This window comes from Hyperolius riggenbachi, chromosome 11 (genome assembly GCF_040937935.1).
Source record: "Hyperolius riggenbachi isolate aHypRig1 chromosome 11, aHypRig1.pri, whole genome shotgun sequence".
In the NCBI taxonomy this organism is placed as follows: domain Eukaryota; kingdom Metazoa; phylum Chordata; class Amphibia; order Anura; family Hyperoliidae; genus Hyperolius; species Hyperolius riggenbachi.
The window spans coordinates 251,405,915-251,425,361 of NC_090656.1; the positions used below are offsets into that span (position 1 = coordinate 251,405,915).

At 45.2% G+C, this 19,447-nt stretch overlaps 1 protein-coding gene across 2 annotated transcripts in view; it reads right to left on the reverse strand.

The window, feature by feature from the left end:
- ABTB2 (ankyrin repeat and BTB domain containing 2) overlaps window positions 1-19,237 on the reverse strand; it is a 243,570-nt gene extending 224,333 nt beyond the window's left edge. Inside the window, exon 1 of one of the 2 annotated variants that reach the window (XM_068261483.1) lies at window positions 19,153-19,237. Coding sequence is in view for 1 of the 2 variants with exons in the window: in XM_068261482.1 (XP_068117583.1) it covers window positions 5,105-5,966 (862 nt within the window). In the remaining variant the exon portion in view is untranslated. Of the gene's footprint in view, window positions 1-5,104; window positions 6,299-19,152 lie in introns of those variants that run through there. The other variant, XM_068261482.1, reaches the window with a different exon arrangement.
- Window positions 19,238-19,447: the final 210 nt, after the last annotated feature.

Genomic DNA, 19,447 nt, shown 5'->3' on the forward strand with positions numbered 1-19,447 from the left:
GTACTGGCAGGTGATCTCTGCGGAATGTTTGCTTACTGAAAGTTCCAAAGCCAGTACAAAATATACCTGGTCTCCCAGAATACTCTGGGAGGAGATTTTTGCAGCTAATCAACCTAAGCTAAGCATCACTGGGTGGGTGGGGCTACCGGCCAATAAGCAACAATATATAGATGCAGAAAGTGTCTGTGATGCGGACACCGGGATAATTACCATAAAAGTGACTGAATCATTGACTGCATTTTACTATATGTCAATAGGGATGATCAATGAGATGCAAATATTTCCGAGTTTATGCAAATTTATGCACATTTTTATGCAAATACATGCAGCTTGAAAATGGACCATTCACGTCCCACCCAGGTTTAAATTGATTGGTCTATTTTCAAACTGCATATATTTGCATATAATTTACATAAATTTGGGAATATTTACATATCTTTGATCATCAATAGTTAGAGGAGCTGTCAGCCATACTATCTCAGAAAAACAAAAACCCATATATAAGTAGATAAATACTTGCTCTACTTACATAACATGTATTGCACTGTCCACATTTTGATTTTATTGATTTTTCTACAGTAAAAAAAAGAGAAAATCTTTAGCGTATCCCATTTTTTCTGTGGCTATTTAGAAGCCAATCCTGATGTCATTTCCTCCCTTACTCTCTTCTGCCTGATTGTATAGTGAAGGGCCGGCAATTCATGCACAAAGTGCATTGTCTCAGCACGAGAAATATTGGCCAATCAGAGAGGAACAGAGGTGTGGGTGTGTGTGGTGGGGGGGTAAACAGGAAGGAAAGAGGCTTCAGCCAATCGGGCTGCATTAGTGAAGTCTGAGGGGAAGTAGAGAAGCAAAAAAGGACAACCCAGCATGCCCTGCAACTTCCTTTGTGCGGCAACGTACTACCAAATAAGAGTCAGGTAAACTGGGGACTGATCATTTATCAACAAGAAAAGAAATAGTGATTTTAACTTTAGGATTGCCTGGTTAGCATCCTTATTACTTGTATACCAGATAAAAATAAAGACTTGATTTTTTATTTTATGCTGGACAGTTACACTTTAAACACAGCTTCACATGTGCAGTGATAGAATATTAGCTAAGTATGAATGGCATACCGAAGTGCTCACACTCCACCCTGCTATCTAAGCAGCTCACTGCAGTGCACACAGCAAGCAGCACTGCCTGACAATGTGAAGAATACGGGCTGCGAGCTGTCAATCACTCACAAGAAAACAGACACCACTCCAGACTTCCACTACAGCAGAGGCACTGACAGCCCAGCAGCCACAATCATGTGTGCCTAGAATAGGCTTATTCAGTAGGCTCTGGACAGCAACTTCTTGCAGCCAGCACTGCCTGACTGTGTGCAGAACATGGGCTGCGAGCTGTCAATTACTGACAGAAATACAGACGCCACTCCAGATTTCCACTACAGCCTATCAGCTACTATCATGTGTGCCTAGAATAGGCTGGCTTATTAGTCACCTAGGAGTAGTAAACATCCTTGTTTGCCAAAAATAGCACAGGGTCTTATAGTCATTATTGCTCCAAAACATGCGTGGGGCCCGGGGCCCGCTAGGAATCACTGCGGTGCTTTTAAACCGCCGCAGCGCTGTGTGCAGCGATTCCTAGACCAATTGCACTCACTATTCCACACGCATTACAAGCACTGGAAAGCGCTTCTGGTTAGCGATTCAAGTGTTTTGTTTTTTTTAAATAAACTTTATTATACTTACCAGGTGTCCAGCTTCAGTCCAAAGCCCCGCCCCCTAATGGAAGAGGTCATAGGTGCTTTTGTAGGACCAATCAGAGAGGCGCCTATGATCTCTTCCTTTGGGGGGCGGGGCTATGGACGGAAGCTGGAAATCCGGACACCTGGAAAAGCGATTTCGCAGGGCTTCTGTACTTGGCATGAAGCGCAAATGCAGGTGATTACGCATAATCGCAATCGCACTAGCGGGTTCCCTCCCCACTCACGTTCATTGGCAAAGCATTAAGAACCGCCGGCAATCCCAAACAGCGATAAATGCCAATATTCTTTTTGCATTCATTTTTCACGAGACTGTTACATTTGATTTAGTGGTTAGTGCATATTGGTTAGTGCTTACGTGCATAATCCAGTTATACATGTTAAAGGGCCACTACTGGGAAAATTGTAAAATTTAAAATACATGTAAACATATACAAATAAGAAGTACGTTTCTTACCGAGTAAAATGAGCCATAGATGACTTTTCTCCTATGTTGCTGTCACTTACAGTAGGTAGTATTACTATTATATTTTTATTTATATAGCGCCAACATATTCCGCAGCGCTTTACAAAGCACAATAAGACGACAAGGGGAACACAGATACAACCAAAAAATGTACAGCAGAGTCCCAAGCAGCACAATTATTGCTCCAAAAACAGTAAACATTAGGAGTAGGACCCTGCCCTTGCGAGCTTAAAGGGGAACTGAAGAGAGAGATATATGGAGGCTGCCATATTTATTTCCTTTTAAACAATACCAGTTGCCTGGCAGCCCTGCTGGTCTATTTCTCTGCAGTAGTATCTGAATAACACCAGAAACAAGCAAGCAGCCAGTCTTGTCAGATCTGACTTTAAAGTCTGAAACACCTGAACTGCTGCATGCTTGTTCAGGGGCTATGGCTAATAGTATTAGAGGCAGAGGATCAGCAGGGCTGCCAGGCAACTGGTATTATTTAAAAGGAAATAAACACGGCAGCCTCCATATACCTCTCTCTTCAGTTCCCCTTTAAAAAAAAGGGTAGTGGAGACACACTAGGTAGGGAGATGTGGGGGGAATGGATGAGGCAGTGAGCCTTTGCCTCTGATTACATTGTGAACAGATAAGTAAATAGGGGCTATAAAATGTTATAAGCCTGTCTGAAAGGTGTTTTTTAAGAGTGTGTTTGAAGATGTCCAGGTTTGGAGCATAACGTACGGGCTGTGGAAGAAATGTGACAGAACCGACAGGTTTTGGACTAGCCCATCTTCTCATGGGGGATTCTCAGGGTTTTCTTTCTTTTCAAAAGCATTTAGTGAATGGCAGTTGCTCCGTCCAACTGGCGTGCAGCGAGCAGGGACGCTGGGCAGCATCATTGTATAAATCCTTTTCAAGAAGTGTCTTTAAAAAAAGTATAAAGGTTATGCTGAGAATCCCCCATGAAGAGATGGACTAGAGCAAAACCTGTCACTTCTGTCAGATTTCTACTATCTACTGTAAGTGACAGCAACATACAAGAAAAGTAATTTATGGCTCATTTTACTCTGGGAGAAACATGCTTCTTATTTGTAGGTGTTTATATGTATCTTAATTTTTACAATTGTAGTATCTAGTATCAATGACATGCAAATAATTTCGAATTGAGGCAGTATTATGCAAATTTTGTATGCAAAGTTATGCATCTTGTACATGAACCAATCAAATCCTTCTGAGGTAAAATTCAATTGGTCCATTCTCAAGCTGCATACATTTGCATACAAACTTTTCAAGACTTCTGGAACAGAGTACTTTAGAGCAACAAAACTAAAGCTGAGATGCTTGGTCACAATGCACAGCTTCTCATCTGTCAAAAACCAAGCACAGCATATACTGTAAGTACAAATATCTCATACCAACTGTAAAGCATGGTGGTGGTGGTGAAAACGGGGGGGAGGGTTGGGCTTGTTTTGCAGCCACAGGACCCAAGCACCTTGCAGTCATTGAGTTAACCATGAAGACCTCTGTTTACCAAGCATTCTAAAGTGAAATGTGCGGCTATCTTTGTGATAGCTAATGCTTGGCTGGAACTGGGTTATGCGACAGGAAAGGGTCAGAAGCATACCAGGGCCCATATGCAATTAACTTTTTCTCCCAAGTTTTCTCCTAGGAGATAATATTTCATATTCTATTTAAAGCCAATGGTTACCACTTTAAAAATAAAAAAGTCAGATACTCACCTAATGAGAGGGAAGGCTCGGTCCTAATGAGCCTTCCCTCTCCTCTCCCGGTGCCCTCGGTGCTGCGCTGGCTACACCGTTCGCGTCCGCCGCCGCGGGGACTTCGGAGGTCTTCGGGAGCACTCGGGCTTCCGAAGACGGGCCGCTCCATACTACGTACGCGCGAGTGCGTCATAGAGGGCGCTCGCGCATGCATAGTATGGAGCGTCCCGTCTTCGGAAGCCCGAGTGCTCCCGAAGGCTTCCGAAAGCTCCCTTCGGCTGCGGAAGTGGCAGTATTTGACCGAACTGGTCCAATACTGCTACAGGGGATCCTGCGCGGGACCGGGCACCGGGAGAGGAGAGGGAAGGCTCATTAGGACCGAGCCTTCCCTCTCCTTAGGTGAGTATCTGACTTTTTGATTTGTAAAGTGGTAAACATTCACTTTAAAGTAACTTTTCAGCACTTTGCAACTGAAAAAGTACTAAGAGGTTGCTGAAAAAGAACTATCAAAATTATTAGGAATATTTTCTTGCATGGTTTAAAAAGCATTTTATTGACAATTTTTTAAATATCCCCCAGGAGAAAAAGTTAATTGCATACCCAGGAAACATACAACAGAATGGCATGAATTGACAGCCCCTGAGATGAGTTTTGCTCGATGACAACCTTGTCTAGTGGCCAATACTGGCACAGGACTAAGACCACCAAGCTCTTTAGGAATTCTTGCTGCAGTCAAATAAGTTTCAGGTAAGAGTTGCAAACTTTCACCACCTAATAACAGAAATGTAGAAATCCTGGCCAGGTGTGTGGCTATTAATTTGTGTATTCCAAAATCAAGAGACTCTTGGTAAATAAAACCTCCAGTGACTGAGCAAAAGAGAGTAAGATAAGCTTCATAATGGTGTGCTACAGCAGACCAGCATCTCAGAACTCTAAGCTGGTGATATACCAGTGCTGCCAGCACTGAGGAGCATATATTCTTGCTATAACCATGGCCAAATATTTCCTGCAAGAAATCTGACACTACCTCGGAAAACCAGGGACAGTCGGAAACTTTGTGAGGCGAACAGAGGTAGCGACTATAAACCAGAATAGGCATCCTTGGTGTCTCAACAACAGCTGTTCGGGGACTTGTTAATACAAGGCAAAGAAATGTAAACATCATTAGACTCTTACCATTGGCATTCTTGCCACAGATTAGGTGCTCATAGGGTTGCAGGACCCCCCAGAGCTCGGCATCATTGTTGATTGCCACTTCCAGGGCATCCAGAGAGATCTCTGTCCCTTCAGTTCCTTGGCTGGCCACCACTCGGTTCCTGATCTCCTCCAACAGGTTCTCCATACAGGATGTTAAGCAGATGGCTGCATACTCATGGATCCTCACCGAAATCCTGGTGTCCACCATCCACCTGAAGAACCTACCCACTGATAAGGACAGGCCGCACCGCGCTGACTTGCCCTGCCTCAAGCCATCCCCAGCATTCATGCTGTAGAGGGACATTGCCCGCACCGTGGCAAGCGTGCAACTCTGGGACAATGCCCAGCTCAGGATGAGTTTCATGGCACTTTGGATCTCGTAGCGGGTGCACTTGGCATGCAAGACACTCAGGCGTTGTGCTTCCCTAGATATCCTGATCAGAGGTCTCCTTAGCAAGATGGACATCCTCCTGACTGCATCCTGGGAAAAGTCCCACCTGACTCCTCCATCACCTTTCCCCATCCTCAGCAGCTTGCCAATGTCCTCATCTGTCCATGGGAACTCCTCAAGCTCTGGCAGCCGATGGCACCTGGAGAAGAGGTCCGCCAGGTCCGGGTCCTCGGTCAGAGCAGAATTCATGGTGTCCCAGCTGCTGTTCCTGCTGTTCATGGACCCAGAGTAATACCACCAGGTACCACGGTGCTGGGAAGACGCCAACGGCTGGGAGTTGGACTTGGAAGACGAGAGGCTGAGGGACCTGCAAGAGTCCTCTGCTCCATAGCCAGAGTCCAGAGTCAGGTCCTCCAGGGTCTTCAGAGTCGAGCTGTAAACTCCAGCCATGTTTGCTGGTGAGATGGTTCCTGTCGAAATCCTTGGGTTCAATGCAAGTTTCCTAAGCCGTGAGACATTGTATTAAAGGCATGGATCTTGGAGAGGTTTTTGTGAGTTTCCAAAGACTTTCAAAACATCCCATATTACTTGGAATTTTAAAGGTCCAGCCACCCCACCAACATCTCCACCAAACTCCAGAGTACAGCTGAAAGCTCAAAGCATGCGATATCCACAAACCATGCGAGGCTGACGGTTGAGTAGTCTTCACTTTGTTCCTCCTGGAAGCAAAAATCCAGAGGTGAGGTGAGATCCTGCAGAACTGCTCTCCTCTCTGCTTCCTGCAAACTTATTTCAAAGTAACAGCCTGACAAACAGAGAGCAGAGACTGAGCTAGTGCTGCCAGGGATGGCGGCCAATCAGGGGCAGCGAGGGGAGGGGCTGTGGTGAAATTAAACCCAAGCTGTTCAGAGCAGTCCTATTGAGAGTTGCTGGCTCAGATAGCTTTGTCTGCAGAGCCTGCTGTGGGTGATGTTCAGAAAGCATAGAATGGGAAAGAAATGCATCATCTTCTTCGCCATTTGTTATGAAATAATCCTATCTGTACAGTTAGGTGACATTCAGCACACAACACGTTCTCTGATTCATAGATCGCTGTACAGAAACACTCACGTCATTCGGCGTACAATCAAAAAGTGTCACCGACAGCAAGAAATCCAAGACACGCAGCACGATTCCTCCAAGGTCCAATCGTTCGAAGCTTCAATAATTAAAGGTACCCATACATTTAGCGACTTGGTGGCCGATCGACCATCCGATTCCATAAAATTGGTACAGCCAAATGCATGCCCAATCAAAGATGCGACCGATTTTGCGCCGAGCATGTTAATTGGACAGACACAGAACAAACAAACACAGAACATTTATATTGCACTTTTCTCCTGGCGGACTCAAAGCGCCAGAGCTGCAGCCACTAGAGGGTGCTCTTTAGGCAGTAGCAGTGTTAGGGAGACTTGCCCAAGGTCTCCTACTGAATAGGTGCTGGCTTACTCAACAGACAGAGCCGAGATTCGAACCCAGGTCTCCCGTGTCAGAGGCAGAGCCCTTAACCATTACACCATCAGCCACATCCTGCTGCAAGATGCTACAAGGCCGATTCTGGATCGATTTCAGCATGAAATTGATAAGGAATCGGCCTGTGGTGTATGGGCAGGCAACAGCTCTATCTCTCGGTCAATCTGCCCATACATCATCTGATCTATGGGCACCTTAAAGAGGAACTGTCACGAAAATCTTAAAATTTAAATCACATACAAATAAGAAGTACATTTCTTCCAGAGTAAAATGAGCCATCAATTACTTTTCTCCTATGTTGTTGCCACTTACAGTAGGTAGTAGAAATCTGACTCAACCGACAGATTTTGGGCTAGTCCAGCTTCTCATGGGGGGGGTTCTCAGCATGGCATTTATTCTTTATAAATGCATTCCCTGAAAAAGATTTATACAAAGATGCTGGCCAGCCTCCCTGCAACTGCCATTCACTAAGTGCTTTTAAAAATAAAGAAAACCCTGAGAGTCCCCCATGAGAAGATGGGCTAGTCCAAAATCTGTCGGTAAGGTCAGATTTCTACTACTTACTGTAAGTGACAGCAACATAGGAGAAAAGTAATGTATGGCTCATTTTGCTCTAGAAGAAACATACTTCTTATTTGTATAGGTTTACATGTATTTAAAATTTTAACATTTTTGCAACAGAGGTCCTTTAACCTACCCAGCGTTCAATTTCCCCAGGATTTCTGTGCAAACAGTGATAAAATTTATTTTTAAAACTTTTTTTTCCCTGTAACTTGCCAAAATGTGTCAAGCAAGGGTCTAGTATACAGTGCAGGAGAGTATTGATGTGTATGTATGTCAGTACTGCGAGGGTCTAGTATACAGTGCAGGAGAGTAGTGATGTGTATGTATGTCAGTACTGCGAGGGTCTAGTATACAGTGCAGGAGAGTAGTGATGTGTATGTATGTCAGTACTGCGAGGGTCTAGTATACAGCGCAGGAGAGTAGTGATGTGTATGTATGTCAGTACTGCGAGGGTCTAGTATACAGTGCAGGAGAGTATTGATGTGTGTATGTATGTCAGTACTGCGAGGGTCTAGTATACAGTGCAGGAGAGTAGTGATGTGTATGTATGTCAGTACTGCGAGGGTCTAGTATACAGTGCAGGAGAGTAGTGATGTGTATGTATGTCAGTACTGTGAGGGTCTAGTATACAGTGCAGGAGAGTAGTGATGTGTATGTATGTCAGTACTGCGAGGGTCTAGTATACAGTGCAGGAGAGTAGTGATGTGTGTGTATGTCAGTACTGCGAGGGTCTAGTATACAGTGCAGGAGAGTAGTGATGTGTATGTATGTCAGTACTGCGAGGGTCTAGTATACAGGGCAGGAGAGTAGTGATGTGTATGTATGTCAGTACTGCGAGGGTCTAGTATACAGCGCAGGAGAGTATTGATGTGTATGTATGTCAGTACTGCGAGGGTCTAGTATACAGTGCAGGAGAGTAGTGATGTGTATGTATGTCAGTACTGCGAGGGTCTAGTATACAGGGCAGGAGAGTAGTGATGTGTATGTATGTCAGTACTGCGAGGGTCTAGTATACAGTGCAGGAGAGTAGTGATGTGTATGTATGTCAGTACTGCGAGGGTCTAGTATACAGTGCAGGAGAGTAGTGATGTGTATGTATGTCAGTACTGCGAGGGTCTAGTATACAGTGCAGGAGAGTAGTGATGTGTATGTATGTCAGTACTGCGAGGGTCTAGTATACAGCGCAGGAGAGTAGTGACGTGTATGTATGTCAGTACTGCGAGGGTCTAGTATACAGTGCAGGAGAGTAGTGACGTGTATGTATGTCAGTACTGCGAGGGTCTAGTATACAGTGCAGGAGAGTATTGATGTGTATGTATGTCAGTACTGCGAGGGTCTAGTATACAGTGCAGGAGAGTAGTGATGTGTATGTATGTCAGTACTGCGAGGGTCTAGTATACAGTGCAGGAGAGTAGTGATGTGTATGTATGTCAGTACTGCGAGGGTCTAGTATACAGGGCAGGAGAGTAGTGATGTGTATGTATGTCAGTACTGCGAGGGTCTAGTATACAGTGCAGGAGAGTAGTGACGTGTATGTATGTCAGTACTGCGAGGGTCTAGTATACAGTGCAGGAGAGTAGTGATGTGTATGTATGTCAGTACTGCGAGGGTCTAGTATACAGTGCAGGAGAGTAGTGATGTGTATGTATGTCAGTACTGCGAGGGTCTAGTATACAGTGCAGGAGAGTAGTGATGTGTATGCATGTCAGTACAGCGAGGGTCTAGTATACAGTGCAGGAGAGCATTGATGTGTATGTATGTCAGTACTGCGAGGGTCTAGTATACAGTGCATTAGAGCATTGATGTGTATGTATATCAGTACAGCAAGGGTCTAGTATACAGTGCAGGAGAGTAGTGATGTGTATGCATGTCAGTACTGCGAGGGTCTAGTATACAGTGCAGGAGAGTAGTGATGTGTATGTATGTCAGTACTGCGAGGGTCTAGTATACAGTGCATTAGAGCATTGATGTGTATGTATATCAGTACAGCAAGGGTCTAGTATACAGTGCAGGAGAGTAGTGATGTGTATGCATGTCAGTACTGCGAGGGTCTAGTATACAGTGCAGGAGAGTAGTGATGTGTATGTATGTCAGTACTGCGAGGGTCTAGTATACAGTGCAGGAGAGTAGTGATGTGTATGTATGTCAGTACTGCGAGGGTCTAGTATGCAGTGCAGGAGAGTATTGATGTGTATGTATGTCAGTACTGCGAGGGTCTAGTATACAGTGCAGGAGAGTATTGATGTGTATGTATGTCAGTACTGCGAGGGTCTATTATACAGCGCAGGAGAGTATTGATGTGTATGTATGTCAGTACTGCGAGGGTCTAGTATACAGTGCAGGAGAGTAGTGATGTGTATGTATGTCAGTACTGCGAGGGTCTAGTATACAGCGCAGGAGAGTAGTGATGTGTATGTATGTCAGTACTGCGAGGGTCTAGTATACAGTGCAGGAGAGTAGTGATGTGTATGTATGTCAGTACTGCGAGGGTCTAGTATACAGTGCAGGAGAGTAGTGATGTGTATGTATGTCAGTACTGCGAGGGTCTAGTATACAGCGCAGGAGAGTAGTGATGTGTGTGTATGTCAGTACTGTGAGGGTCTAGTATACAGTGCAGGAGAGTAGTGATGTGTATGTATGTCAGTACTGCGAGGGTCTAGTATACAGTGCAGGAGAGTAGTGATGTGTATGTATGTCAGTACAGCGAGGGTCTAGTATACAGTGCAGGAGAGTAGTGATGTGTATGTAAGTCAGTACTGCGAGGGTCTAGTATACAGCGCAGGAGAGTATTGATGTGTATGTATGTCAGTACTGCGAGGGTCTAGTATACAGTGCAGGAGAGTAGTGATGTGTATGTATGTCAGTACTGCGAGGGTCTAGTATAAAGTGCAGGAGAGTAGTGATGTGTATGTATGTCAGTACTGCGAGGGTCTAGTATACAGCGCAGGAGAGTATTGATGTGTATGTATGTCAGTACTGCGAGGGTCTAGTATACAGTGCAGGAGAGTAGTGATGTGTATGTATGTCAGTACTGCGAGGGTCTAGTATACAGTGCAGGAGAGTAGTGATGTGTATGTATGTCAGTACTGCGAGGGTCTAGTATACAGTGCAGGAGAGTATTGACGTGTATGTATGTCAGTACTGCGAGGGTCTAGTATACAGTGCAGGAGAGTATTGATGTGTATGTATGTCAGTACTGCGAGGGTCTAGTATACAGCGCAGGAGAGTATTGATGTGTATGTATGTCAGTACTGCGAGGGTCTAGTATACAGTGCAGGAGAGTACTGATGTGTATGTATGTCAGTACTGCGAGGGTCTAGTATACAGTGCAGGAGAGTAGTGATGTGTATGTATGTCAGTACTGCGAGGGTCTAGTATACAGTGCAGGAGAGTAGTGATGTGTATGTATGTCAGTACTGCGAGGGTCTAGTATACAGTGCAGGAGAGTAGTGATGTGCATGTATGTCAGTACTGCGAGGGTCTAGTATACAGTGCAGGAGAGTAGTGATGTGTATGTATGTCAGTACTGCGAGGGTCTAGTATACAGCGCAGGAGAGTATTGATGTGTATGTATGTCAGTACTGCGAGGGTCTAGTATACAGTGCAGGAGAGTAGTGATGTGTATGTATGCCAGTACAGCCAGGGTCTAGTATACAGTGCAGGAGAGTACTGATGTGTATGTATGTCAGTACTGCGAGGGTCTAGTATACAGTGCAGGAGAGTATTGATGTGTATGTATGTCAGTACTGCGAGGGTCTAGTATACACTGCAGGAGAGTAGTGATGTGTATGTATGTCAGTACTGCGAGGGTCTAGTATACAGTGCAGGAGAGTATTGATGTGTATGTATGTCAGTACTGCGAGGGTCTAGTATACACTGCAGGAGAGTAGTGATGTGTATGTATGTCAGTACTGCGAGGGTCTAGTATACAGTGCAGGAGAGTAGTGATGTGTATGTATGTCAGTACAGCCAGGGTCTAGTATACAGTGCAGGAGAGTACTGATGTGTATGTATGTCAGTACTGCGAGGGTCTAGTATACAGTGCAGGAGAGTACTGATGTGTATGTATGTCAGTACTGCGAGGGTCTAGTATACACTGCAGGAGAGTAGTGATGTGTATGTATGTCAGTACTGCGAGGGTCTAGTATACAGTGCAGGAGAGTATTGGTGTGTATGTATGTCAGTACTGCAAGGGTCTAGTATACAGTGCAGGAGAGTAGTGATGTGTATGTATGTCAGTACTGCGAGGGTCTAGTATACAGTGCAGGAGAGTAGTGATGTGTATGTATGTCAGTACTGCGAGGGTCTAGTATACAGTGCAGGAGAGTAGTGATGTGTATGTATGTCAGTACAGCGAGGGTCTAGTATACAGTGCAGGAGAGTAGTGATGTGTATGTATGTCAGTACTGCGAGGGTCTAGTATACAGCGCAGGAGAGTATTGACGTGTATGTATGTCAGTACTGCGAGGGTCTAGTATACAGTGCAGGAGAGTATTGATGTGTATGTATGTCAGTACTGCGAGGGTCTAGTATACAGTGCAGGAGAGTATTGATGTGTATGTATGTCAGTACTGCGAGGGTCTAGTATACAGTGCATTAGAGCATTGATGTGTATGTATGTCAGTACTGCGAGGGTCTAGTATACAGTGCAGGAGAGTATTGATGTGTATGTATGTCAGTACTGCGAGGGTCTAGTATACAGTGCAGGAGAGCATTGATGTGTATGTATGTCAGTACTGCGAGGGTCTAGTATACAGTGCATTAGAGCATTGATGTGTATGTATGTCAGTACTGCGAGGGTCTAGTATACAGTGCAGGAGAGTAGTGATGTGTATGTATGTCAGTACTGCGAGGGTCTAGTATACAGTGCAGGAGAGTAGTGATGTGTATGTATGTCAGTACTGCGAGGGTCTAGTATACAGTGCAGGAGAGTAGTGATGTGTATGTATGTCAGTACTGCGAGGGTCTAGTATACAGTGCAGGAGAGTATTGATGTGTATGTATGTCAGTACTGCGAGGGTCTAGTATACAGTGCAGGAGAGTATTGATGTGTATGTATGTCAGTACTGCGAGGGTCTAGTATACAGCGCAGGAGAGTATTGATGTGTATGTATGTCAGTACTGCGAGGGTCTAGTATACAGTGCAGGAGAGTAGTGATGTGTATGTAAGTCAGTACTGCGAGGGTCTAGTATACAGTGCAGGAGAGTGGTGATGTGTATGTATGTCAGTACTGCGAGGGTCTAGTATACAGTGCAGGAGAGTATTGATGTGTATGTATGTCAGTACTGCGAGGGTCTAGTATACAGTGCAGGAGAGTATTGATGTGTATGTATGTCAGTACTGCGAGGGTCTAGTATACAGTGCAGGAGAGTAGTGATGTGTATGTATGTCAGTACTGCGAGGGCCTAGTATACAGTGCAGGAGAGTATTGATGTGTATGTATGTCAGTACTGCGAGGGTCTAATATACAGTGCAGGAGAGTAGTGATGTGTATGTATGTCAGTACTGCGAGGGTCTAGTATACAGTGCAGGAGAGTATTGATGTGTATGTATGTCAGTACTGCGAGGGTCTAGTATACAGTGCAGGAGAGTATTGATGTGTAGGTATGTCAGTACTGCGAGGGTCTAGTATACAGTGCAGGAGAGTATTGATGTGTAGGTATGTCAGTACTGCGAGGGTCTAGTACACAGTGCAGGAGAGTATTGATGTGTATGCGTGTCAGTACTGCGAGGGTCTAGTATACAGTGCAGGAGAGTATTGATGTGTATGTATGTCAGTACTGCGAGGGTCTAGTATACAGTGCAGGAGAGTATTGATGTGTATGTATGTCAGTACTGCGAGGGTCTAGTATACAGCGCAGGAGAGTATTGATGTGTATGTATGTCAGTACTGCGAGGGTCTAGTATACAGTGCAGGAGAGTAGTGATGTGTATGTATGTCAGTACTGCGAGGGTCTAGTATACAGCGCAGGAGAGTATTGATGTGTATGTATGTCAGTACTGCGAGGGTCTAGTATACAGTGCAGGAGAGTAGTGATGTGTATGTAAGTCAGTACTGCGAGGGTCTAGTATACAGCACAGGAGAGTATTGATGTGTATGTATGTCAGTACTGCGAGGGTCTAGTATACAGTGCAGGAGAGTATTGATGTGTATGTATGTCAGTACTGCGAGGGTCTAGTATACAGTGCAGGAGAGTAGTGATGTGTATGTATGTCAGTACTGCGAGGGTCTAGTATACAGTGCAGGAGAGTAGTGATGTGTATGTATGTCAGTACTGCGAGGGTCTAGTATACAGTGCAGGAGAGTAGTGATGTGTATGTATGTCAGTACTGCGAGGGTCTAGTATACAGTGCAGGAGAGTACTGATGTGTATGTATGTCAGTACTGCGAGGGTCTAGTATACAGTGCAGGAGAGTAGTGATGTGTATGCGTGTCAGTACTGCGAGGGCCTAGTATACAGTGCAGGAGAGTATTGATGTGTATGCGTGTCAGTACTGCGAGGGTCTAGTATACAGTGCAGGAGAGTAGTGATGTGTATGTATGTCAGTACTGCGAGGGTCTAGTATACAGTGCAGGAGAGTAGTGATGTGTATGTATGTCAGTACTGCGAGGGTCTAGTATACAGTGCAGGAGAGTAGTGACGTGTATGTATGTCAGTACTGCGAGGGTCTAGTATACAGTGCAGGAGAGTAGTGATGTGTATGTATGTCAGTACTGCGAGGGTCTAGTATACAGTGCAGGAGAGTATTGATGTGTATGTATGTCAGTACTGCGAGGGTCTAGTATACAGTGCAGGAGAGTATTGATGTGTATGTATGTCAGTACTGCGAGGGTCTAGTATACAGTGCAGGAGAGTATTGACGTGTATGTATGTCAGTACAGCCAGGGTCTAGTATACAGTGCAGGAGAGTATTGATGTGTATGTATGTCAGTACTGCGAGGGTCTAGTATACAGTGCAGGAGAGTAGTGATGTGTATGTATGTCAGTACTGCGAGGGTCTAGTATACAGTGCAGGAGAGTACTGATGTGTATGTATGTCAGTACTGCGAGGGTCTAGTATACAGTGCAGGAGAGTATTGACGTGTATGTATGTCAGTACTGCGAGGGTCTAGTATACAGTGCAGGAGAGTATTGACGTGTATGTATGTCAGTACTGCGAGGGTCTAGTATACAGTGCAGGAGAGTACTGATGTGTATGTATGTCAGTACTGCGAGGGTCTAGTATACAGTGCAGGAGAGTACTGATGTGTATGTATGTCAGTACTGCGAGGGTCTAGTATACAGTGCAGGAGAGTATTGACGTGTATGTATGTCAGTACTGCGAGGGTCTAGTATACAGTGCAGGAGAGTACTGATGTGTATGTATGTCAGTACTGCGAGGGTCTAGTATACAGCGCAGGAGAGTATTGACGTGTATGTATGTCAGTACTGCGAGGGTCTAGTATACAGTGCAGGAGAGTACTGATGTGTATGTATGTCAGTACTGCGAGGGTCTAGTATACAGTGCAGGAGAGTAGTGATGTGTATGTATGTCAGTACTGCGAGGGTCTAGTATACAGTGCAGGAGAGTATTGATGTGTATGTATGTCAGTACTGCGAGGGTCTAGTATACAGTGCAGGAGAGTAGTGATGTGTATGTATGTCAGTACTGCGAGGGTCTAGTATACAGTGCAGGAGAGCATTGATGTGTATGTATGTCAGTACTGCGAGGGTCTAGTATACAGTGCAGGAGAGTATTGATGTGTATGTATGTCAGTACTGCGAGGGTCTAGTATACAGTGCAGGAGAGTATTGATGTGTATGTATGTCAGTACTGCGAGGGTCTAGTATACAGTGCAGGAGAGTATTGATGTGTATGCACGTTTATACTGTTCACAGCATGTTTTTTTGAATGGACATTTCTGTCCATACCGCTAGGGAGGTTAAAGAGAAACTCCGACCAAGAATTGAACTTTATCCCAATCAGTAGCTGATACCCCCTTTTACATGACAAATCTATTGCATTTCACAAACAGACCATCAGGGGGCGCTGTATGACTGATTTTGTGATGAAACCCCTCCCACAAGAAACTCTGGTACCGTGGTACTCTGGGCAAACTGCCACAATGTAACAATGTTCACAGACAGGAAATGGCTGTTTACAGCTGTCTCTAACAGCCAAAACAGCTAGGAGCAGCTACATAACCTGCCAACAGTAAAAATGTCGCCATGTAATAAATGTCAGAATGTAAATCAGGGAGAGGAAAGAGTTTACAATGAGCAAACACTGACTAAATCATTTTATACATAATTATGGTAAAAATGAAGCACTATTTTTATTACATTATTTTCACTGGAGTTCCTCTTTAAGTAATCTTGTTTTTGACTTTTGGTGAATAGAGGTAGCCAGTGACCTTTAGGTGACCCCAAAGCAACCAAGGCTTTAGGTAAAAATCCCCCGAATAGCAATGCCAATTATAGTTTGACGACTAAGGCCACGTTCACAGTAGTGCATTGCGGTGCTGCATAACAGCCGCTCTGTAACCCGCAGATAACGCGCAGCGCCGCAATCCCGATCCATTGCCTTCCTCCTATCACAGGAAACGCAGCGCAACAATCACTCTGATGTGCCCTAAAGGTTCATATGCATCGAACACATTTGCATGCATTTTTACAGATACTTTTACCCATGCGTGTTCCCAATGATGTGTTGCGTTTTTTCCAAACCATCGCTGCTCGCACTTTTGCACAGAAACACATGCAGTTAAATTCAACTGTCTGTGTGAGCCTGAATATTCAAAATGTACCAGAAACTCCCTGTGCCTGCGTGGGTTTCCTCCGGGCACTCCAGTTTCCTCCCACATCCCAAAAAAACATGCAGATAAGTTCATTGGCTTCCCCCTAAATTGACCCTAGACTACGATACATACACTACACGATACAGACCTAGACATAGGACTATGGTAGGATTAGATTGTGAGCCCCTCTGAGGGACAGTTAGTGACAAGATGATATACTCTGTACAGCGCTGCGTAATATGTCGGTGTATAATATACAAATACTTAAAGGGATACTGTAGGGGGGGGGGGGGGGGGGGTCGGGGGAAAATGAGTTGAAGTTACCCGGGGCTTCTAATGGTCCCCCGCAGACATCCTGTGCCCGTGCAGCCACTCACCGATGCTCCGGCCCCGCCTCCGGTTCACTTCTGGAATTTCAGACTTTAAAGTCTGAAAACCACTGCGCCTGCACGCCCGTGTCCTCACTCCCGCTGATGTCACCAGGAGTGTATTGCACGCGCCTGCGTTGCCGTATCCTCGATCCCGCTGATGTCACCAGGAGCGTACTACGCAGGCCCAGTATGGTCTGTGTCTGCGCAGTGCGCTCCTGGTGACAGCAGGGGAAGCGAGGACACAGCAAGGCAGGCGCAGTGGTTTTCAGACTTTAAAGTCTGAAATTCCAGAAGTGAACCAGAGGCGGGGCCAGAGCATCGGCGAGTGGCTGCGCTGGCACAGGATGTCTGCGGGGGACCATTAGAAGCCCCGGGTAACTTCAACTCCTTTTTCCCCCGACCCCCCCTACAGTATCCCTTTAACCACCCTGGCGTTCTGATTAAATCGCCAGGGTGGCTGCGGGAGGGTTTTTTTTAAATAAAAAAAAAACTATTTCATGCAGCCAACTGAAAGTTGGCTGCATGAAAGCCCACTAGAGGGCGCTCCGGAGGCGATCTTCCGATCGCCTCCGGCGGCAAGAAATAACACGGAAGGCCGCAATGAGCGGCCCCCCGTGTTTCGCTTCCCTCGTCGCCATGGCGACGAGCGGAGTGACGTCATGGACGTCAGCCGACGTCCTGACGTCAGCCGCCTCCGATCCAGCCCTTAGCGCTGGCCGGAACTGTTTGTTCCGGCTACGCTGGGCTCGGGCGGCTGGGGGGACCCTCTTTCGCCGCTGCACGCGGCGGATCGCCGCGCTGCAGCGGCGATCAGGCAGCACACGCGGCTGGCAAAGTGCCGGCTGCGTGTGCTGCTTTTTATTTGGTGGAAATCGGCCCAGCAGGGCCTGAGCGGCAGCCTCTGGCGGTGTTGGACGAGCTGAGCTCGTCCAGACCGCTCAGCAGGTTAACTAAAATAAATAAATGCCTAGAACATCACATATGCATGCATTTTTGTACGTGCATGAGCCCTGAATTCAAACTGCTCTTGAAAAAAAAAAGAAAGTCATTCAGTTTAGCTCTATATAATTTAAAAAGGCCAATTTCAGGAATATATATAGTTATTAGCTCCTCCCCCAGAACTGACCACGGACGTATCCTCAGCACCCCTCAATGCCCAGTGACTGAGGACTGGCCATATGCCTTACCCCTATTCTCATGCCTTTACCGCGCTACAGGCTACAGCACAGTAGTATCCCAGCACTAATACTCTGAAGGGTGGGTAGGTAGGTGGGCTGCTTGATCCTCACCTCCCCCCCCACCCATTGTTGTGCACCTGTATCGGAACAAACGATTGCTCCACGTTAAATTAAAAAACTTGTATGGCTAGTTATGCATTTCCAGGTCCTCAGTTTACCGATCCTGCTAACGATCCAATCAGCAGACCATCATTGCATTCAAACATGCTCAGATGTTGTTTGCTGCAAACCGGCGAGGATTACTCATTTTACAACGACGTTGATCAAGCATGCGCACGTAACTATAGACAAGAACCCCCGGAAGTTCCAGACTGTCCAAATCAAGGATATTCTAAAACCAAACGCAGACCAATCCTAAACTGACACCATCAGTTTCACCACAAACCTATTGGCCTCAATTCTGGGAGGGTTATCAAACAAATTTCCTCATGTGAGGTAATTTACCCCATGAGGTAATGACATTTAGCAATTGTGGTAGGTTTTAGTCATGTTTTACCTCATGAGGTAAATTATGAGGTAATTCATGAGGTAATTTGCCTGTACCTGGAGGTAAAGTCCATTTGTATGCATTTTGCAGTTTTTAGTGGAGTTCCTATTGCTGATTGAGGCCTGGTGCACACCAAAACCCGCTAGCAGATCCGCAAAATGCTAGCAGATTTTTAAACGCTTTTTTTTATTGTTATGAGGCGTTTTGTGGATTGCTGCTGCCGATTTCAGTGTAGCATATTTCATATATTGTTACAGTAAAGCTGTTACTGAACAGCTTCTATAACAAAACCGCCTGGCAAACCGCTCTGATCTGCCGTTTTTCCATATTCCATATTTACTGGATTTTTTTTATAAGGGATGCCTATAAATATACTTTTCATAGGTTGCTACATAATCAAATACACCTCCCCTCCTCAAAAAAAAAAAAAACCTCTTCCAAAGACTAGCCTAACTTATGGAAGACAATTAAAAACTATTTATTTACTGCATTCTTACTGCTGAAATACCTCATGTTTTACCTCATGTTCGGAAATGGAGAAAAATCTTTGAGGCAGGGAACACACTTGACTTTCAGTTTTCCGTGCGCGTTTTCCATGAGGTATTTTACCTACAAAACAATATTTACCAACCTCACATAGCTACCAGAATTGAGGCCAATTCTCTCTCTATAATGGACACCTACCTTCTCTGCGTAGCTTGACGGTTGACGTTGTCTGAATCTCCAGGCCTAGGAGGATTCACAAGAGCACGGCTAGAGTTGATTCACTATTCTGGTTGCATGTTGTAGGTTAACGTTATTTTGTATCTAAAAAATAAATTTAAAAATCATTACAAAACATTGTCCTTATTTTAATTTTTACAAGTCTGTATGTAATTTACCTTATTTTTATGCTATTCTTAATAAAGAATTTTTGGAACAAAAACAGGGACATCTTAACGGACACCTGACGCGAGAGGTATATGGAGGCTGCAATATT